This window comes from Melopsittacus undulatus, chromosome 3, assembly GCF_012275295.1.
Source record: "Melopsittacus undulatus isolate bMelUnd1 chromosome 3, bMelUnd1.mat.Z, whole genome shotgun sequence".
NCBI classification, from domain to species: Eukaryota; Metazoa; Chordata; class Aves; order Psittaciformes; family Psittaculidae; genus Melopsittacus; species Melopsittacus undulatus.
This window is the reverse complement of record NC_047529.1, coordinates 35522075-35546089: the sequence shown is the minus strand read 5'-3', so window position 1 is coordinate 35546089 and position 24015 is coordinate 35522075. Positions and strand designations below refer to the sequence as shown.

Here is a 24015-nt window from a genome sequence, read left to right as displayed (position 1 = left end):
TCATCTCTCCCTGCCTCTTTCTCTTTCTTCCTCCCATTTTTCTTCAGATTCATAATAGGGAGGAAGTCTAAATTACAGAAAAATTCACTGGTTTTAGACTTTAAAGAAGCACATAAATTTGATGGTGTCTGTGAATGCCTTGGAAATGTAAATACAAAATATTAAGATTGTTGATTTGTAAATGTAAAACATGCATTTATCCCAGAATATATTCAAATGAATTACTTTCTCATATATTTTTCTGGTCTATCTTTACAGTATACTTTCAAAATAATTCTTTACATAAATACTTTTTAAACTATACTCAATTTTATATAACATTGTAAGCACACTTCCAATAGCATTTATAGAAAAAATATAGATTTTTTTTTAAACCTGTCATATCTTCGGTAAAATATATCTGTTGATTTACAATTATATATTAATTTAACATTATTTGAACTATTATAACAGGCTTTTACCATACTCAGAATGAGGTCTGAATAATGTTTAGGTCAAAATCTGTATTTAACACAATATATTTTACCTTCAGAGTGAATAAGGAGATATAAATACCAATCTCGTCCACCTTAAAAAGAAGTAGATTAATATAGTTTGTTACTGTAGGGTTTTATAAGGTGCTTTCAGGCCATTTTTGAGCATTTTGAGTATTTGTTTGAATAGTGCACCAATATTACTTTCTATCTTTTTGGATTTTTTAAGTGCTGAAATTTATATTGAATATTTTGAATAATTTTATTAGTCTTCATTCAGAACTCAAACTGAGCCCATGGGCTAGAAACATACCACTCTTCCTACACACTTTACTCTCTTCTTCGCTAGGCAGAAATGACAAAAATGCCTACCGAAAGTGTAAGTTCTTGCCACAGATGGCTGTGAAAAAGACTCAGCTACTCTTTACCCAGAAAAGAAGGGAGCTGTCTGCTTGGCCCTGACTGATGTCAATAAATGCTGGTTTGATTTTTTGTTTTGTTTTGGTTTTTTTTTTTTTCATTTAGTTTTATTCCTGATGGAGAAAAACATGTTTGAAAGGTCTTGAATTACTGCCAGATTCTTTTGTCTCAGCATTTTCTAATACTTACTTGTAAGGCTGAATAGTGAAGTAAAATCACTGTTACGTTTACTTGAAATGTTTCCACAATAAGTATATTTCAACAAAACATATTTTTTTTTAATGCAATCTGTTTTACTTGCATTATAGGTTAGTCAGGAGGACAAGGGGATGACTGTGCGAGGTAAAGGGAATTACGTAAAAGCACCGATGCGCACCTAATAAACGTACCCAATCAAATGCAGGAGATAGCAACTTTAGTAGGGTTTCTGGGAGGTGGTCTGGTAGATGAAATCCAGTAGAAATATACATTTGCTAGATAGCCTGTTAGAGATCTTATGGAGTCTAAAAATTATTGCAAATAACCCATATTTTCTTGAAATGGATAATTCACTTCTTTTTTTTTTTAAATGTGTCTGTTTCTTTAGCTGAATGTGGAGCAACTGTCTCTGGAAATGAAGGAACATTGCTGTCTCCTAATTTCCCATCTAATTATGACAACAACCATGAATGTATCTATAAAATTGAAACAGAAGCTGGAAAAGGGATCCATCTTAGAGCCAGGAGCTTTCAGCTGCATGAGGGAGATATTGTTAAGGTAAAAAGAAAGTAATTTCACTTTCTACCATGCTCAATATTCGCATTGCATGAACAACTCTGCCTTTAGCACCAATTGTTCGTGTTTTATTTCTTATTTATTTCACTTCATCACACAAAATGAATAAATTCTATGTGGATAGCCTCACTTTCTTTATACTAGGTTCAATTATTGATACTAGAGTCAAAGTATAGGTGACATTAAGAGTTCGGTCACATTTATAGAAGTATTGGGCTGTTTACAATGGACTAAAATAAAAAGAAAATCCTAAAATGTGAGCTTGGATTTTGAATACTTATGTGTCTGTATTGTTTTCTCTTTGCAGCAATGTTTATGTGTAGCACAGTGATTACTTAACAAAGGACAGGTATTAATTTTGGTACATTTTTATTTTCTTTGTCTTGCACAGAACTATTCATTTGTGGGTTTGTTTTGATTTTTGGTTTGGTTTGAGTTTTTTTTCCAAATAAATTAATTCACTCATATGAATAGAAAAAAAGCAAGCTAGCATGTAGCATTGTGATACTGTCTAAAAGTGTAATTACAGAAAATTGTTTTAATTCTTTGTAAGTAGCTTTTGAACCATGGCCTAAATACATACAGATTTTGAACATGTAGTGTGCTTTTCTACAGCATGGACATAAACTGTGTTTTCTTAATAATGGCTGCTGTGTTCTTGTGTGTACTGAAAATCATGACATTCGTGTGGAGTGTTGAGTGTACATGAAATTACTCTTTCAAATTTATGTCTCTGATTTTTCAGAGTGAATTAGTACTTCAAGTCGCAAAGTATTCAGAATTGAGTTAGCAATTTGCTTTCTGGGGATCTCACAGAAACCCATTTAACATGTCAGAAAACGCTGCCTATGTTTCTAACTTGCTTTTACTATTTTTGTTTACACTGAATGCTTCCCACAGGGAGTTTAAAGTTATTGTTATGGATCAAATTTTGGTGGCCATATTTTTGTCTGTTTTGTCATCTTAAGAGACTCCTTTTTTAAGTATGAGAATTCAATTTGAAGTTACACATTTCCTGCAAAGTCCTGCAAAATCCAAAGGCTTTTAGAGATACGATAAAGGTGGGGGTGGGAGGGAATACTTTAAGTATTGGCTTTATTAATGCAGAAATTCAGATCTTGTCTATATACCTGGGCTTTTTTTTTAGCAAATACAGACTGGATTTGACCAGGAAATAAGTAAAACAAAAAAATCCCCAACAGTATTAGAAAGTTACAGCATTTTCCCCATCTTTACTCATAAAATCATGCTTATGTTGCCACCATGTGTGAAACACTGCAAGACCTTGGCCTGTTGTTTTCCTTTTAGATCAAAGAGAATTGAGTAGGTGGGCAAAATACATGGTCTGTATTGTCCTGTAGACCTGTCTTCCATGGTCTCACAGTGCAGATCCACGAAAGTATATTTACTCTGAACAGATGCAGTAGACAAGAAAGAAATTAATTGCCCACTGAGCTGCTTGAAAATCGTACACAAGACCCCCAGAAGCTTTGCACATATGAAGGTTGTAAATAATTTAGTAAGCTACCTGAAGAAAAAAAAATAATAATTTTGAAAACCCTAAACAAACGTTCAAGAAACTCAATTATCCTTCAGAACGTTTTATGAATAATATCAAGCATCTTTAGAGATGTTCCCTGGAGGTGTAAGAAAGATTTGCTTGAGAGAAAGCTGTTCTGAGCAATCTGTTGGATGCTTTCTTCTTTCATAGATCTGTTAGCACAATACTCGTGAGGATCCAAAAGAAGCAAACTTGTGGTGATGTCTGTACTGCAAGACCTTTTCTATAGTTCTGAGACAACACAGAATAAACAAACTTGTACAATTAGGCTCTCTTCCCGCACAGCCTCTCCATAAGCTGTCTTTATAAAAATATCTTTCCTCTCCATTGCCATGCCAGGATGTCTTTTTACATGGAATCAACCCTTGATCTAACCCCCAGACTTGCCCAGACATTGTCTGGAAGACTGCCAAACAGAGCAAGCCAAAATCTTGGCTGAAAATGTGGGGGAGGTTCAACAGATTGTACAACTGAATGTTAATATTTTGGGTTACTCTTTGATGTTCATGCTTTGTTTATATTAGTGGCTAAAGTATCTCTAGTATTCAGGTTTTATAAACTTGTCCGTGTAGCTTCTGATTTCTTTACTTGATACATGGGAGGTACTCTTTTAGACTGAACCAAAAGTTCTTTATGGTCTTGCCACACAAGATGATACTAACTGCCTGCTTGCCGCTAAAAAGACATTTTGTGATGATTTAGTCTGCTAACTGAAAGCAGAAGACATTCCAGCAAGCTGGCATAGGAAGCCAGCATGAACAATTTTAGTTTTCTGTAACAATACCAGTTATCTTGGAAACATGAGTTACCTTCCTGAGTCAACCCAAGTGGTCCATCTAGCTTGCTGTGGTAATATATGGTAATATAGCTTGGTGTGCTAATGTATGCAAATATAAACCAGTTTTCTGACCAATTCAGGGCTGACCAAAGTTAAAGCATGTTATTAAGGCCATTGTCTAAAAATTTCTTAAACACTGACAGGCTTGGGACATCAACCACCTCTGTCCCATAGTTTGACCATCCTCTCATTAAAGAAATGCTTCCTCATGTCCAGTTTAAACCTCCCTTCATGCGGCTTTGAACTATTCCCATGCATTCTGTCCCTGGATACCAGGGAGAAGAGCTCAGCAGCTCCCTTTCCACTTTGGCGCCTCAGGAAGCTGTAAAGAAAAATGTGCCTTAGCTGTGGCTGCATGCTTAGTTTAATAATCTACTCTCTTCTTCCTCTTCTTGTTCCTGTCCTGATTTGCATGGGAAGGAGATCTCAGCATGTGAGGCAGAAGTCAATTTTCATGTGCTCTGGCAAGATCTGCAGTCTGAGCAGTTGGGAAATTAAAGACACTCTCCAAAGGCTTACCTTTACCCACAGCTTTGGCAGGGCTGTGGACTTCTGAAGTGTGTTTTCTTCCCTAGCTATACCCTAAATATGAGAAAATATGTTATAAGCTTCAGCCTTTTATGTCTGCACAGAAGAAAGCCTCAAGACTTGCCTTACAGGTGTCTTGCAAAGGGTGCACTAAGGCATAAGAGTACTTATAAACCTTGTGCTGACATGCAGGGTGTTTTCCCATATGAACATCCTACTCTGTTTTTAAAGAAAATATATGTGTATGTGATGTTGCACTGGGTACCGATGTCCAGGTTTTGTTAGCAGGGGAATGCAGAGGTGCCAGACACAGCCAGCTCCAGATGCATCCAACCCAAGCACTGCCAAGCATGGCTGAGCCAACCCTGCAGGTGGGGGTGCCTCTGGGGAAGCATGTGTAAGAAAGGGAAAAAAAACACCATGCAGTAGTGTCTGAGAAAGAGGAGTGAGTAAAACAAGCTTGAAAAACAATCCCTATTGAAAATGCCAAGGTTGATCCAACACGAATATCTTAGGAAGTACACAGTATTGCTACTTATAGAATCATAGAATCATAGAATAGTTGAGGTAGCATTGCTAAGAATTTATTGAGGATGTAATGAAAAGATCTGGGAATATATATAGGAAGGTTCATTAACAATGTCAGCAAGCTGTACAGAATTATCTCTCAAGGCATCAAAACAATATTTTAAAAGCATTTCCCTTTGGGATAATTTTATTCCGTAAATATCTCTGCAATTAAGGAAAATTGCAAAGTTTAGTTGTAAGTATTTTCTTTTCACTGTCAGAATGAGAAACTGATGTTTAGGAAAGTCTATCCAGCATTTTCTTCTCCTTCAGGTGTGTGTCTGTTTTTACATTTCCACAGCGGGTACATTTCCACAGCGGGTACAGATACATTGGCACTCTTATTAGAACATTTCGTCTCATGAATAATTGTAGCACTGTTCTCTTGCTTGCATATGTTAATCCCAGCAGTAGAGCAAGCGCTTTCTTCTCAGTTCCTCACAAATGTTTAGCTGAAATGGTGTGTCTCTGAATGCTTAGGCTACATTTATCCTAGTGTTCCAAACAATGCTGTGGTCATTCCCTGCTGCCCCTGAGGCCAGCTTCTGTCTTTGACTGCATCCATAATGTTAAACTCTCGATCTTGCAAAACAAGGTGGCACACTCATGCTGTCTCTCAGTCCCTGGTCTACGTGGCTCCTGCACTAACGCTTTCTCAGGAAAGATTTGTGAGGGTGTTAGTGAGTCTGCATTAAATGCTTTCCAAGGGTGTACTGACAATAAAATACTGTGTAGACAATCAAGTTGTGGTGACTGGACTCCTACTCAGGCATTGTTTACATGCTTTGAAAATATAAATTACCTTTAGCTACATATATTCAACCAACTTTCCTACTGGCTGGCACAGTTGCAAATATTGAGGCTGTGGTACGTAGGGAATAGCATACAATTTTCAAGGGTATTTCTAACATCAGTAAGACTGGTGCATGAGGAAGGGTCAAAACTAATGCTTTCAAGGAGAATATGTGCAACTTAATTCACGGGCAAAGCTTTCTATAGCTATGACAAATTTTGAACTTTTGGAATCTGAAGTCAATTAAAGAAATAGAAACAGAATCACCATTTTGAGGAATGTGGCAAAAGTGAGTACCTGGATTATCTCTTTATTTTAGTTTATCCTTTTTTACTCACTAACACTTCAGCTTCCCAAACTCATTGTTTTAACTGCCATTTGAAATTAATAATTTGTTAAAGTGGCTACTTGTGGAGAAATCCTTATAATGCAATCACCATCAATTTGCTAGACATAAGAGGTAAACCAGAATTTCACATTTTTCATCTATTTGGCCAAAAAGACTTCCAGTTATAGCAAGTGAATTATATTGCAAATTGGTTCTCCTAAATGAGTTAAACATACACACTATGTACGAGTGATGATGTTTAGACTACTGTATTTCAATGTGTTCCTTGGCTATGGAGACAGACACGTGACCGAATACAGTGGTTGAAAACAAGCTACCTATTGGGAATGGCCCTTGGCCTATGCTTATTACCAAACCATGACCAAGAATTGTTAGGGAAAATATTTTTTTTTCCCTGGGGTTGGGTCAAACAAATTATCAGGATATTCATGGAGGTTCAGTTCATATATTTGTTCACTAACACTGTTTCAATTACTGGAGTACACGTGTACCTCCTTATATCTGTAATATTGAAACCACCTGGTCAAGTGTCACCAGTTAAAAATTATCGCAGCTTTTTTTTTACAGCTGCTTTCACATGATCCCTCTTGCCTCATTTTTATTTCATAAAACAATGTTTTCATTTGTGTCTGGATTTATCTTGATTTAACTTGCTGATCTTCAGGTAAGAAGAATATCTGTACCAGTCAGTGAGGTAAAACAGTGTTGGAACAGGATGTCTAAGGGATAATTGTAGTAGTTAGCTGTGTTTGCTTTTTCTTTGTTCTTTAAATATGAATAAAAATAATTTAATTTTAGTGATTTTTATTAATGACAAAATAGAACACTCCATTCAAAGTAATCTCTCAAGCCAAGTGAAATATATCTGTGCTTTTTACATATTATCTGTGATCAGAATAAATCAGAAATTTATTTTGTACAATAGATTTCCAGCTCTGATAACAAGCATAGTCAGTCTGTGAAAGTGATCTATAGTTCTGTCCCAGGACAATGGTAGCAGCTTGGAAGCAGTTTTTCAGATGCTGTTAGCACGGCTTAAAGTTATATTTCTGCCATGAGATAGACATTAAGTATATGTTAGTGCTTACACGAATCTTAAAAACAATTGATTGGGTCTTCTGATAGTTTATTTATGCGCCTTGATAAAAGACAGTCTTTGCCTTACTAATAAGGAGTGAATGTATTGTCTTATCAATGGCTAGCATGATATTTTTAAAAAGCTTCTCCTAGGGAAGGTAATTATTTAAATATGTGTATGCTAATTAAACTAAGTTTATGCTTTATCTTAAAAAAATCTTTATGCACATTGTTCTTATTATTTTATTTGTTAATGTCATCACTCAAGATGACTGAGGTGTTTTCAGGACATTCACCTATTTTGATGATGTATTCTGGTATTTTCTCCACTGAGAAAATAGCTCTGCTTTTAACCTTAGGTCATCATCCATAAGTGTAGCTGCAGTTGTCTGTCCTCTCAAAGAATGCCTTTCTAAATTTCATTAATGGATTTTACTGGGCATTCAAATAGGAAAAAGTGTCTGTAACCCAAATGTACCAATGTATATAGTTAAATGGATCAATGCCTGCTTCTGTGTGAAATCTGTAAAAATTCTCACTGTACCACAAGGTCTGAGAATGGAGAGATTAAGATCCAGAGTTTAATATATTTATTGTAATTGTAGCTTTTGCTACAATTGGCTATATTTCTACAGTCACTAAAAGACTAAATTCCTACAGTCTCTGTAGACATCTGAGATCAGGGTAAATTTTTTGTTACTTCATAGTAGAAACTAGCTGTTCAGATTCCTCACATGCTTTTGAATAAGCATCTGCATGATGTATGGTATACGTTTTGGAAGTATGAAACGCACTTCGTATTTGCCTGGGATTTTTTTTCATGAGTAAGTAGAGTTGAATTATTTAATTGAAAGGAGAAATTGGCTTTTTAAAAAAATTAATCTTGAGAGGGGAAACAAAAAAGCACGCAGAAGACTGTTAGGTAGTTAGGGCTTTCAAGGTTTTGCAATAAGCAAAAGTAAGTTTTTACACTTAGCCAACTCTTTGTACTTGTCCTGTATTGGTGAACAATCAAAAGGTCATTCATTCCAGGATCTGGAAAATTACAGGGATTAATATTGTTGATTTTGTTTTTCCATTGAAAGATTTCAATAAAGTAACATGCTAAATAACAGTATCTCTACACTTAGTTTGGAAATAGACTCACATACCTTTTTTGAAGATCTATCTTTCTTTGTTACAACCTGTAGTAAGCTGAAAGTTACTGCAGGCTCAGAGTCTGAAATAAGAGGTCTTAAGTACCTCAGTTCTGTTGTTGATATTTCCAGACAGGAGAGAACAGAGTAAAGGTAAACCCTTACAGCCTTCCTTCAGTGGTGATTTCAGAAATTATATGTCTGTTAGCCTTTGTGAATAATCATGAAAACCAATCTGTGTATAAGTATTAATTTCATTCAAGATCAGCTCACAAAACTGGGAAGGTAAAAAAAACTGTAAAGCACCTTAAGTGTGACAGAATATTTTATATTTCACTGAACTGCATAACCAAGTGGTATGTACCTCACAAAAGGGAAACACTAACATTTCGGAGAAACAGTTGTCAATACATAATTAACTTATTGTATGAACTAATGTTTTTTCATATATTTAGATTTGATATCCAGGTTTATACTATTACTTTGTTTCTACAAGGTATATGATGGAAAAGACAGCTCTTCACGTTCTCTGGGAGTCTTCACCAAAAATGACATGATGGGAATTACCCTTAACAGCACCTCTAACCATTTGTGGATAGAGTTTAATACCAATGGATCTGATACTGACCAAGGATTTCAGCTCACTTACACAAGTAAGTAGCTCACAAATACAGTCTGACTGACTGTTTTGTGGGGGAATATATATTGCCTAGTTGCAGTGATTTCTCATGGAATGTTGAATATAATGTACTCCATGGAGGGGAGGGGAATATAACACTAGGGATAGCTAGTTTACTTCCAGCATGCATAAAGGTATGTTTTGTCCAGGTTTCAAAGAATCTCCAAGTTCCTTTTTCCTTCATTTTTGTTGCCTTTTACATCAGTTTCCATAAGCTCCTGTTGAATACTTCAGAGCAGAGCACCATACCGTACTGTGGCACAGAAATGAAATCATAGCTTTTGCTAGTACATCTGCTGGTTTCCCTTTGGATTGGAGTCAGCTGTGGAATATGCAGAAATCATTCACTTGCCCTTATGTGTTTCTTTTGTGCCTGGCAAATTTGAAATTTTGACATCCTACCTTTAGCATATTTTTTTTTTTAGAGAAGCATAAAAGAAGGGAAAGTTTTTCTGCGTAGATAAAATGTATTGAAGGGATTCATTTATTAATTTTTTAAAAATCTAGATATCATATATGCTTTCATTTTGGTTCAGAATCCAGAAAGAACCAGTAGGCGAATCTACTCTGATTTGCTAGTAGAGATTGTAGATTGTTTTTCCTTTGAAAAAAGGAACAAAACTTTTTTTTTTTTTTAAATGGTCTTATTTTAAAGGCACTGATTCCAAGGGACTTAAATCAGTCTCTTTCAAAACCTGCAACAGAGATCATTTCCATCTACCATTTAAAGATAGGATTTTATGTAAAGATCGAATTATTTGTAATTTCTGCATCCAATAGCTTAGTTTTGTTATACTTCAGTTTGCAATTCTAGTAAGATTTGCTCTCCCAGATTTTTCTGTGTAAGTTAATATATGATAATTCAAGTCTTGAGATTTTTTTCTTGGCTCTTTGATTAGTTTTGAATATATTTTCTATTCTTCCAAGTATTTTCACACTTTCTGAAGCATCTAGACAGTCTTCTAACAGTAATCTTAATAATACTGTGTACAGATGCAAAACTCACTTTCCTGTTTCTTCGTAACATTTTACTCACGTGAGACAGTCCCCCTTCGTAAATATCGTGTAATTCCTCACTTTGCACATGTGTTTTCAGGAAGCTGAATTAAAAATAATACATTTTAAGATGGTGTTTTCTATCACCTGTAAAAAGATAACTTAGCTGTGTAATTTCCAAACACTTTAGTTTGGGACTTTTTGCCATTTATAAATTTATTCAAGGAGAAGATGCATTCTTTTGGAATGTTTTGAAAATCCGTTGCAGTGCTGGCTCCCATTAATTTTCTGGAGGAGTCCAATCCAAGGAATATTTTATAGATTAAATACAGCAGAAATTTATACTCTTTACTTGACTGGAGATTTCTGGTGCAGTTCCAGTGCAGTTTCTAAAGAAATGCTTCCATTTTGCACTTGGTAAATAAATCAAACATAAAATCAATCAAAGAGTCATAAAGTAGTTTGGGTTGAAATGGACCTTAAAGATCGTCTTGTTCCTACCCTCCTGCCATGGGCAGGGACACTTTCCACCAGACTAGGTTGCTTAAAGCCCCATCCAACCTGGGCTTGAACACTTCCAGGGGTGGGGCAGCCACAGCTTCTCTGGTTAATATTTTCCAGTGAAGAATTCCTTATATCTAATCTAAATTTTAAAGTTATGTCCCCTTATCCTATCGCTTCATGCCCTTGTAAAAGGATAATTATCTGATTGGATTAATCAAGCTGCTGTTTACAACTGGAAATAACTTCCCTAAAAGATTACTCTGCAGTTTGTTCACTTTTAAGATCAAAATAGAATGCCAGATACTTAAAAATTACTAAAACAAAGGCAAATATAAAAATAATTAAATTTCACTGAGGGAAATGAGAATTAAGTGTGCTGGTGTGGGAAAATCACTCAGGGTGAGGTGGGGGAGGAAATAGAGGAAACTGGGGTATAACTGAAGTTGTAGTATTATAGAAACTTTTTAGGGTAAAATACGGTTGCCACTTTCAGGGTGGTTGGCATGCATGGAATCTATTCCACCATGGTTCCCTAGGCAACAGACCCTGCTCTCCTAGAAGAGCAATGGAAGGTGAAGCATAGTGACGACACCATGGCCAGGCTCTGTTGTACTCCCTGCAGGACTGAGAACTCAAGTACCATACAGTTGCTCAGCCATACAGCAGTGGTCAAATGGGAAATACAGGAGATGTCTGTTGCTGAGCCAACAGCTGTGGCAAAATCACTTTCCTTAGGTGAACCTTGCTCATTATAATACACACACCTCCATCCTAAAGCTACGCACCTCCAAGGTACGACCACTCCTCACTGATCATGCACTTTATATTTTTAATTGGCTATATCTTTAAATGAGAAGTAAATTTTACACCAATCAGTAATAAAAGAATTTATGAATAAAATAATATAGTTACTCAAGCTCCAACTGAGATTAAAGAAAAGTATAAAAGTGAATGAGAGAGGGGAGGAGATAGGGAAGAGTCCATTGTAACTTCTGGGATCAGTCGATGGGCTGAACCTCTCTTCTCCCTCATAGTGGCTGCCTATTGCATAAGAGCTAAATAACCAACACTAGTTGGTATTAGTGATTATTGTCTGGTTCTGTATTGCTTCAAGCTTGTTTTTACTAACAGTACCTATCACTGGAAATCATGAACCTTAACTTGACATGATAATAATAATAAAGAGTGTAATCCTGTAAACTGGTAGTCTTTTGTGGATGCTAGCAATTGCTGTCAGTGGGTAACATAAAGTGAGAAAGACCTGCTGAGGGATCCCCCTTATGCTGTTGGCACATTTCCCTGAACTAGTCAGTCGCATCACTCTCCAACCCAGCAGGACTGTTCAGTGAAGGGTCCCTGTAATGGAATGCTGACAGACTGGTCAGGCACAGGGGTCTGGGCTTTCCTGGGGTGCTGATAAACAAACCAAACGCTAGGGGTTGAGAAAATCTCCCCTTTCACATGACAGCTGGAGTGAATGAAATTGAGTAATTAATATCATAAGACTGTTAGAAAGAGCTAGTAGGAGAAGTGATAGTGTAATGAGTCTAGTGGTAAATCAGTTCTGGTTATTCCCTATCTGGTTGCTGAGTTCCTGCTGCCCACAAGGGATACATCAACTGCCCTTAGTTGTTGGTCTTTGTAGTACTTTTCTTCCCATTAAAGGTATTGAAATTAAGATTAGTGCAGCTCTGACATTTGAATTTTAGTGCTATTGCAATGTGATTAACTTAAAAATGTACTATTTCAGTTCGGTGCAGCTACCTTTTCATCTTTTGTAACATTGCATGCTGTGGATAAAGTTAAATTTACAAATAACAACAGAAGAAGGTAATGATCCATAAGAACAAAGCTGTGGATAAAGAAACTTTTCTTTGTGTATTCAGAATCTGATCACTGACATAATAAACTAGAATTCTATAAACTCAGCATCTGAGTTGCTTGTACAAATTGCAGAAATTAGTATGTAAGCAGATATTAAAAAGAAATCTTTGAAAGATTCAAGTTCTAATGAAATCTGCTATACAGGAAATTGCTTCAGAGTGAGAGCAATGAATGGAAGCTAGAAATTATAGTAATTTTATTATTTGATCTATAATTACAAGTTGTTTTCAAGGAAATGGATTTAGAACAATGAGTAGAGATTATTTTTTACTGGAAAGGATCATGACATCAATAGGGATCTGCATGTAAAACTGGAAGTTTATATATACTCGTTGTAGCCACAACTGACTTGTGACATGGGTTTTGTTGTTGTTGAGAAAGTGACAGTTTTTCTTTCATAATTACAGTTTTACAATTTGGGGGATTTCCCTACTCCCCCTCAACCCCAGTCATCCAATGAGATCTTTTCTCTCTTGGAAACCTCTTGGCTTTTTTTGGGAAGAGAAGCTGTAGCCATAGGCACTGTGCTCTGTGCTGTCATGTCAGTAATATTTAATGTTAAATTGACATTCAGATTAAAATGAAATCTTACTGATGCCACACAGTGACAGGCAGTAAGGCAAAACACAGCTGTCTAGTAAAAGTAACAGGCTGCAACTTTAAATAAGGAATGCTGCAGTACAGCTTCTGAATAACAAACAGAATCCCTGCAGTGTCTAACCACTCCCCTATTGCACTCCTGACACAAGAGGAATTTTAACCATGACTGTTTTCACTCATCTTACAGAGAATTGAACTTACTCTTACTTGTGTCGGAAGTGCTTCCATGCTACTGTTAAATCCTCATTCCTTGAACAGTCTCACTTTCCTTTGTTATTGAAAAAGCAAAAGCAGTTCCTCCACACTTCATCAGACATGTCATATACAAATGTTTTGTGATGCTTCGACTGCTGCGTAATGATAACTCCTCCATGGTCTGTATGGTGTTGTAAGGATCGCAGAGTACTCAGCACTGTATTGTACTTCCACAGTGATAGCTCTTAACTTCCCTGAAGATAACTTATACAGTAATTTTTCTTGTGTCTCATTTGGTACACGTAGATGTCAATGCAAAAATTACTTTTCCACATTTTTTGTTTCCCAGTAGCTGTGTCATTGCAAGTTTCTTGCACTGGCGGTCACCTCAGATAGCATGAAGTTGATCTCAGTCCTTATCCAGACATCCACTCTATTAGGAGCAGATATCTAGCTCTCTGTGGCAATTTCATGGTTCCTCAGTCCTGAAGAGGATATAATAGAAGCAAAAGTTTCACTTACCTGCAGAATAAACTCTTGGAGTCTGTTGTAATGAGCAAGTGAAACAATCCATCCTGTTAGATAATACCTGTAGGAATGTGCCTGGCAGCACAGAAGAATGTTCTGCCTCCTGGGTGCAGACTCCTGGGTGTTTCAGAAACATGCAGATTTAACTTTCTGAAGGCCTTTTACTTACCTATACTTGATTTGCTGCTAAAGGTTAAAAATTAACTTTCCCTATGATGTGAAATTAGACGTTTTCCTGCATTTCTGTGCTAAGATGGAAATGACAGCTGGTAAAATTCTTGCTAAGGATTTGTTTTTTTGAGAGTGAATGTTATGTAGACTTAGGTCTTAATGTTAACTTGCAGCAGTTTTGAATCCATGACCATTTCTTTCACTGAAAGCAGAATTCTGCATGGTTGTCATTTCTGCCAGAAGAGTGGGAAAGATTCAGGACCTTGAGCTGTGCTCAGCTCCATAGAACTTGCCTCAAATTCTGTCAGGCATTGCTGAAAGAAATGAGGTTTAGGATTCTACATGGATAGGTTTGGTTTTTTGTTGTTTTTTTTTTTAATATAGGTTTCATATTTTAATTCTCATTTATTATCCTCTCTATTGTGAATGATTGGCAGTTGTACAATAGTCTTTGATCTCCAGATACACTTTTCAGTTTTAAGAAAAGAATTTTTGAAAGACATTTCTCAGGCATGATACATTCATGTCTGGTTTGGCATTCAGAGTATTCTGTTATTGCTAAGGACTTAGTCCTAATTTTCCATTTAAGTTCTGTGTTATAAACATTCTCTACCCCTACATGTTTCAAGGGATAGTGAAAATTAGTGCATGGAAGAACATGAATGTGAATTAGTGTCATTTAAATTTATATAAATGGTTTAAACCTGGAAATTCATTGAAGAGAATCCTGAACTGAAAATTAATTTAGTTCATATCCTATTCTAAAGTAATTGAAAATGTTATGTCAGTGAAAACAAAGTTCTGAAACTGCAATCTCAGTCAATTATTCCAGCACACAAACAGACACAAATTCAGAAAAACAGTGGCTTTGCCTCAGGCTGTACAGTGTCAGTTGAGCAGAACAATCCAGTAATGAAAAGAAGCTCCTGCAATTTCCTTTCAGTAACTAATTGGTCTAAGAGATCTGTTGCAAAGAGAACCTTCACATACTGCAATAAAAATGTAAGAGAAAATTTAATGAAAATAAGCAAAAGGCAAAAAATCATTAATGAGTATGCATTAACCTATATGTATATATATTCACAGATCATTTTAAAAGCAGTTATATGACTAACCCCAAATTAATGTAAGTTGCATTCCATTCATAGGAAAAACTATTCTAAAAGAAAGTCAAATTTGCAAAATTGAAAAATAAAAGTTTTATAAATGCCAGAAGGATTGTTTTATATTTTTAAAAAGGTCTAGTTCTATGGAGCCATTATAAACTTTGCAATTATATGTATGTGTAGTTGAATTTATGCAGTTTCAGCTGGGATTTGTTCCGAATGTTTGACCGTTTTCTCTGCTTTTCACAAAAAAAGACTCCTGTTGGTTTGCAGCAAATAATTTCCTCCTTTTCCATGTTTTACATGAGTAGACAGTAGTGTTACTGACAATTTCTTTCCATTGCTCTAAGTATCAGAAATTTCCTATGAGCAAAAAAAATCCTGTCTGAAAGCTTAGGACACTTGAACAGAGCTGTCACTACCTTATTCTTTACCCCTGGACTTCTCATCTACTTTGGCCTCATGTTGGATGAAAACACAGTTATTTCCAATTTAGGATTATTGGCTCAACCCTCTCTGTTTTGGGAAAGAGAAGCTAGAGCTAGTAAGTATGAAACAAGGGCAACAATTGTCATTATCCAACTAATTATCTTCTTCATAAGCAGTTCTTTATGTCAGGCAGATAACCTGCATTTAGAAACCTAAGATGATGGATTAATCTTCCTTATAAGCTCCTTCTTGCTGCAGTTCAAATGTAAAGTCTTTTAAGTGCCTCATTGCTGATTTGCTGTTAAATTAATGAAATTATAAACTATAACAATCTAACTATAAAATCTGAGTAACACAAATCTGAAGATATGAACTCCTACTGTTACACTAAAGTAAAATCTTATATAGGATTTGTGCCTTGTTTTAATGTTAGACATTTCGGGTCGTTTGTGTATGCCCTTGAGATCAATGTTTGATCATAGCTTTCTCCTGACAGATTTTTTTTCACTTTTTGAAAAATGTTGAAATGTTGTATTTTAAAACATTCATATAAAATAAATTAGTTAACTATTTAACTATTTTTTAATGTTGAATTTACATAGACTTTATGAAAACATGAATTTTAAGTAAAAAAACCACAACACAACACAATAATATATTTGTAAGGATTTTAACAGTTCACATGCATCGTAAGAGGGAATTGTTTACATTTCTACAGATCAAACTTGTTGCACTAGAATCTAGTAACTTTTTATAAGTAAATATTAGCAATAAACAGAACAGATTTTTCATTCATCAAATTTCTGTTTCTATTTATTTAAAACTTTAAGAAAGTTGTCTAATCATAAATTAAGATTATTTCTTCAAAAGTGCATAATATTAAAATCACCCTGCTAAGCTATGTGCATGTGATACATGAGCAGAATTCATATAGAAAGTAGACTGTTCTGAAGATAAAGATGAATACTGTAAACCTGTTTATTTCTATTCCTTCCCCTTCCATAAATTTTCTGTATGGAGAAAGTTGCTTAAGGCAGAATGATGAAAGGTAGATAAGATTTATATGTTTCTCATTATCAAAGCTGTTCACCACAGTGTATTTAGAACTTGGATTTCAAAAGCGCTGGGCATCAGTACCATTAGCCAGAATAACAGGTTCTGTGTTTAAGTTGTTCCACTGTCAGCGTGTGAAAGCATGAGCGCAGCTGCAGATGGTGGGGATTTTTAGCTTTCAGTCCTGTCTGTGCCATACTGTTTTTTTTATAAGCTTGTACAAGTCTTTTCCCATGTTTCAGTCCGTCCCTTATGTTCATGCTGACTCTGTTAGTGAACATTCCAGAAAAGACTGTGAGGACATGAATATATTTGTAATCACTGAACTGTTTGGTAGGTGTTAAGCCAAAGTACCTTGCACTAAATAACACAAGAAAAAAAGAAGTATGGTTTCATGGTACTGCTTTTTCTTTTATTCTCGTCCCTTCCCTCCTCCTCTCTCTCCCCAACCCCCCCAAAAAAGAGATCACAGCAGTGCTCATCTTGCAAGTAACCTACAGAATATTTTTAAGTACTGAGTATAGCCGCCCTTTCTTCACTGTTTCTAAAGGGGCTTAGATAGGGAGCATTCCTGAAGGTAATCTCTCTACACACTAAGAGTTCTTAATCTCACATGGAATCTCAGCTTTACCCTGCTTCTCTTGTATTGAGTATAAATGATAATAATTCATTTGCTTGCTGATTGCAAAGATTACTAGTATGGTTTCTATGCATGCTTAGTAATCATCTTGATACAGGAACATGTATTTGCATACATATCTCTTGCAAGTATTGGTAGATACAAACCAAACTGTATTTCAATAAAATAATCACATAGAAAAAACTCTCTTCTACTACCTGTTTCTATGTATTTATCCAGATTCTTGATTTTTTTTTTTGGTTTTGTATATGTAGATGTTAAAGCTTAAAAGGGGTGAAAGGAAATTATAGATAGGACATATGGACACAAATAATCTGTTTTGAAGTTGTCAGCCTTAAAACTTTTTGGACTATACTTATTACAGAAGAAAATGACAGAAAATAGTTTTCTTTCACATTTTATGCTCAAAAGACTTGCTACTGACAATATGTACACATCACTATTTTACTTGTATTACATTTTCTTACATGTTGCTTATGTCAAGAAAAAATGCTGAAACTCCTATCAGAAAATATCGTGCGTTGACTTGTCTTACTGGTATAGTCAAACATAAATTGCCAGTAGATTGTGAAGCTTTTGAGAAATTGAAAGGGTACCTCTCAATTTCCATAGGATACAAAGCAGCAGGTATCATTACTTACTGTGAACTCATTCTGCTGTACAAGCATGTAGAAATATATGGGTTTATTTGAAAAATGTGTCTCATTTGGTCTCTTTCAGATGATCTGTGTTAGAATGTAAAATATTCAATCACCAAGACATAAAAATATTTCAACCTTCCTCAAGAAAACTTTACAGATCCTAGAGAAACATCTGGAGCTGATTTTGTCCCAGTGCACACAGTCTCTGCTCATTTGTCACCCTAGACTCTTTGAAAGTTCCTGCAAGTTTCTGATACTTCACGATATCCACATTATCCAAACACTTTTCTGTTTACAGAGTTTTCTGTCATTCTAATTAGGTATTTTATTAATTATTGTAGTTGGTGCATTTTCCAGTGCATAAGATAGACTTTTTTTTCTCTACAACTGTAGGTTTCAATAGCACATAAATGGTTCCAAGACAGAATGAAAATGCCAGGAACTCTCATTTAGAATTTAATTGATTTAATTAAATCGATTATGTTACGGATGTTTAAGATGCAACAACTGCAGAATGAGTATTTGTTGACATTTACATGCATTTAGAAACACATTATAGACTCTGAACATTATCTCAAGTACCATTTCACGCTTTTAATTACTCTGTGGTAGTTCAAAAATAATTCTGTGTAAAACATAGATTATATTTATGAGTCTAAATTACTTTAGATTTAAGTAACACTAATGGAGTTCTTGATGTTTCCAATGTTTTTCACATTAACCTTATTTTTTAATACTAAATGCCTTGTTAATATTTCCATGTATGTACTGAAATAGGACTTATATATGCATATGCACTTCTTTTGGACTCATCCCGAAATATTTTACCACACCACTTTTAGAAGCTAAAGATACATTATACATAATTTATGAGCTGTCTTCCATGGCAAGTAAAATGAAAAGACAACATCACCTTTTGGCTGAGCAGGGCCCAGCCAGTCTATACGTGCGTTATAGAAAGTAATGCAATTATGAGAGACTATTAAACACTCATTGGAGTCGCAAGGGGTGTGCTTTTAATCCTTTAAAGGTAAATATATGAGCTGCAAATTTTTTTTTTACATTCAGAATAATTAACCCCTCATGGCTTGTCTTGTAGCATTTTTATGGTGACTAGTGGTATTGTTTTAATAATATTTCCCCATCTGTAAAGAAACAGTAATATTAATATAAAATTCTGAATATAAATGTACTCTAAGCTGAGATCATTGATAGTGTTGACCAGTGTGCTGTATATTATGTTTTCAGGGCCTGTTCTTTAGATTAGATGTCTAAAGTTTTACAAATACCCCAGCTCGTATTTCTTTTAAAATGTCTTTATATAGTTTTGTCTGGTAGGCTGTCTATTTAGAGTTTATATTATGGGCTGCCAGAGTCTACAGAAGTTGCAACACATGCTTTTTTGAATTTATAAGAAGAAATTCCCCCTGTTGTTGTTGTTATTGTTATTTTATTCATATTAATTATTATTATTTATTATCATTATTACTTCAGAGTTTGGTGGCTCTTTACTTTACTTGGTGGTTACAGGGTTCTGGCGTCATATCTGAGGCCAAGGTGCCAGGATAATTTAAAGTTAATCTATGCAGCGTCAGAACACCCAGTGGTGCAAATCTGATCTGAATCTGGCATGAAGCCATGATTGAATTCCTGTAAAATTAACAAAAGCATACAGAGGGAAACTTATGAACATTTTGCGATTTATGCTAATTTTATGTATGGCTTGGCATAAAGTTCGAATGGCATCGACAAACAATAATTAATCCAACATAAAGTTTGTAAATAAAGTTAACCTGTCAAAACCTGTTGGACAAATTTGCACCATGAGACCACAGTATTAAGGGCTGTGATGTTACATTTATTTTACTGTTAGTTCAAATATTTCCCCTCTTTTAAAACTGGTTTCTTCTGTCTCCATGGGTGAAGTCTTAATTGCCATGGTATACTTTGTGGAAAGCATGAAGAAAGTTTACTAAACCAGAAAGAAAAGAAGGAAGGAATAAAGCTCTGCAGCACAGTTTCCTGGGTCTTCATAGGGGACCTAAATTATGGTCCCTAATAACAGCGTGCTTATATGTTCTACTAAGACAGATATAATGTTAACATGACTCAGCATTCCTTTGTGTAGAAAGTAAAATCTGGACGAGTACTATAGCTTGCTTTGTTGCTTTTGTCCACTTTCTAGACTAGGAATTCATAACATTTTTATTCACATACTCTTTATAGAAATCTTAGTGTTGGACTTAAGCTTGAAGTTCCCAAATATGAAGGTTAGAACAGGACCAAATACCTGATGTTTGGCAATGCATACCTTTTAGATGGTTGCTTTTCTGTGTATCTGGCTTTAGGAGGATGATTATTTCAAAATACCTTTTGAGTACTTCCAGAAATAGGAGTTAGAGATTACTCATTTTACATTACTTATTTTTCATATAGCCACTGTATGTTTAAATGGAATGTAAATACATATAAACATATATATAGTAAGTAAACTGTAATCTGTGTTTCAAAATAGGTGAAGAGAATATTTGCAGATACCTCACAGATTCTGTTAGAATTATGCTGTACCATACAAATCCATGAGAATTTCCCTCAGGGACACAAAATGATCACTTGCTTCTTCTACCTTCATATTGAAGACAGGTTTTGGAGGGTACAAATTTGAATCTGAACTGAAAGGTGTGGTCCACACAAGCACTTGTCATACTCCACCCTCTAATGGACACAAAAGCTACTTTAGTTTCAGGTAGTGTGGACATCATGTCCTCAGCATCCTTGTTTCTCTTCCCAGATTTGCTTCTGCTGTACTTCAGTACCTACTAATGTAAAGAGAACCACAGCACCTATTATAATTAAATTGAGTTGAAGAAGTTGTAATTAATAGTCTACATACATTATAGACATGTCAGTAATTTTTACTGTGACAACTGGTATTTCTACATTTTTGATTATTTCTATCAAAAATGAGAGAACAAATCATGTTAGATAAATAACGATAAATAAGATAATTTACAGCAATTTGCCAGTATAATCTTTCTCAGCAGTGAGAATATTGGCAGAGTTTCTCTGACTGCTGGTTCATTTCAATGTCAAGTACACTTGACTACTGTGATTTTATGGAGCTTATGACTCCACTGTAGAAGTTCACAGCTTCTGCTTTAACACTGAATTTCTGCTGCAACATTTCAGAAATGAGATTTCGCAGCAATATGGTCTTCTAAGGCAGATTACACCAGATGAACAAGAGCATCAGAAAAAAAGGGAATAGGAAGTTATATTTTTTGTGTGTGATATGAAGGGGAAAAGGTTGGATAAGAAGAGCTAGGAAGGCAGCTGGTCTGCAAAGACTCTGGGCAAGATCCTGCTATATTTGCACACAATTAGCAACACCTACTTACATGTGAAATATGCCAATTTTTAATATTCCTGCTGCAAACAGAGGTGGTCTTACTGGTGGAAAAGAGTAGTGAGTATGTGGCCACAAATTATGTAGTGTAATTCTTACATTTTTTGTAAATTATTCAAAGTGTCATTTTAAAAATTTTGTATAAAAGCCAGTGAATAGTTTCTTGGATGTCCTTGCAGAGAATATTCTATTTTTTTCAGATTAAAAAAAAATCAATAATACTCTTTATTTTGTCATACTGAGTGTTCGTACCTGATGGGTTTTTTTTCTAGGCATAATGTTGTGCGAGCAAACCTAAAAATTGTGACTTTTCCTGAATTAGCAAAAATTAGAAGAAATCAATATCAATATTAATTTTCCAATGTGTATCTAAATAGTCTAAATAAAACAGCAGATACTGAAGGTTTTAAAATCTCAAGGATATTTAAATTTAGGGTTCATAATTTTGCTTTCTGTTAAATATTTTTTTTTGTATTGTGTTTGAAATAGGAAATCAAATTCTTATACCCAAGACAGTGAGTGGGTATGTGCTCTGCAATCATTTTATCTAACACTTTATCCCAAGTAAATATTTGATGAGTTTAAAATATACTGACAGAAAATTTTAACACATCTACTGATACTAATGCTCCCACAGAGCCTCAAAAATAAGATTTAAAGAAGCAGTATTTGTCTGTAAGGGACTTCATGTCCTCTGACACCTGCACAGGCTGAGAAATTCCTGTATGTACTGCTTCATATTCAGACATAGTCTCTTTACCAGAATTGTTTTCTTTTACTCATAATTTGCAGAGGTATTTTGTTGTTTACAGTTACAGAATTACAGTTCAGCAAGTATTTGTAGAGTATAAGACTCTTTCAAAAGCAGGCAGTTCACCTTGAGATAGTGCTGTTGACAGGTGAAAGTCTTTCCACATTTGGAGAATGGTGGGTAAAAAACTGTAAAAGTATGTTAGATTTAGAGAAACTTCATCTATATTTGTAATATGTGTTAAAAAAAACTAATCAGGCAAAATCATTAAATTTCATATGATTGATGTAGACCATTCTGAGGTAGAGGAGGAGAAGAACCAATAAGTAATTAACTAATTTATTGTTATTGAAACATTAATTGAATTTTATGGTTTTTACATAACTTCCAGTCAAACATTATTTGTAAATTGATTGATTTCTTATTAGTATATTATTTCTTTATGAACATGCACCTACACAAAATTTTGTAATACAAATCAGTATGTTTTAATGTGGTTGCTGTAATACAGACATGCATATATTTAGCAATATATGTAATTTGAAAACCAAGTTAGTCAAAATAATGCCAAAGATTAGTAAATCATTTTACAGGTTGGTTATTTTAGACTTACACAAAACCCAACAATTTTTATGTGTTTTTTTTGTTGTATGTTTTTTAGGGTTTTTTTTTTTTGCTAAATACCATATCTCAATCTACATTTTTAATTGATTTCTGTCTTCAAAAAAATGGATTTAAAATTAAGTTTTTCTGTAAAAGCCTAAGTTATTTGCTTAATAACAAGATTTTTAATTAATTTATTTTCTTTTTATCAGATTATATTTATTTCAATTAGAGTATTCTAATGTAGTAGTAAAGTGAATTTCAACCTGTGATCTGTGGGGCCTCATGGATTTCTGTCATAGTCTGCAAATGCAATCATGAAAACCAAGTTTATATTCAACAAGATAGACTTTTATAGTAGTTTAGCTCACTTTGGAGAATCTGTAGCAGTCTTCAGAGGAAAGGAGGTGGAAAACCTCTATGTTAGTGGATACTTGAAGGTATATGGGACTTACAGTAATGATGTGAACTTATTAATATAAGCTAAAGGAAAAAACAAAAATCTTTTGTGCTACTCAGTGCTATTTCAAAGCAAGAACAGAGAAGGTGTGAACAGTCTATTGTAGGCTTCTGCAAACTTCTAATGCTTATGGTAGGATCCCTTTAACTTCAAGTCAGTGAGGTTTCAGTAGTTCATAGGTATTATTATTACAGATCAGGAGAAAATGGAATAGTGTATCTGACATGTACACTTTGCAAACAGTAACAAGATAAGCATAATGAAGGTGGTTTTGCACCATTCAGGAAGCCCTTATACTGATGAATGAGATCTAGTGCCTTTCATAGACATATTATCCTACAGAAGAAGCAGTCCAAAAAGGAGAAAAGAAATAAGATTCTCTGACATTGCATCGTATATACTTACACAGTTCTGCAAAACTGACTGCTAAGTGGAATACATGAAGTAATAGTAAGTCAGAACAATAATTTTGTCTCAGTCTTGTCATCTGTAGTGAAGATGGCTATATAGCACACTAGAAGGGCTTGTTTGTCCAAAATTTGTTTCATTTCACTCAAATTTGTCGGTCTTATCAAATATACTACTGCTCCCTGGCAACCTTTTCTTCTTTATGTGGTGATAGGTAGTAGAGAATCAATTTTTTTTGGTAGCTTTCTCACTATATTTCACTGTTACGGAAAGTTTATCTTACCATAAACAAACAGATTTGTCTGTCATTCACATGCTACTGCCAATGATAATCAAATGTTGCACCTGCTAATGGATGGGAAAGTATCCAAAAGCAGGTGGCAGAGAAATGGTGTTGGGCTGGCTCATGCCATCAAATCAGCATTAAAATATCACCTTATCTATC

The 24015-nt window shown here is 34.9% G+C and overlaps 1 protein-coding gene across 1 annotated transcript in view; it reads left to right on the top strand.

Moving 5' to 3' along the window:
* CSMD1 (CUB and Sushi multiple domains 1) overlaps positions 1-24015 on the top strand; it is a 1105213-nt gene that overhangs the window by 881584 nt on the left and 199614 nt on the right. The window contains exons 22-23 of the mRNA XM_013130058.2: positions 1480-1649; positions 9013-9169. Coding sequence (XP_012985512.2) covers positions 1480-1649; positions 9013-9169 — 327 coding nt within the window. The remainder of the gene's footprint in view (positions 1-1479; positions 1650-9012; positions 9170-24015) is intronic.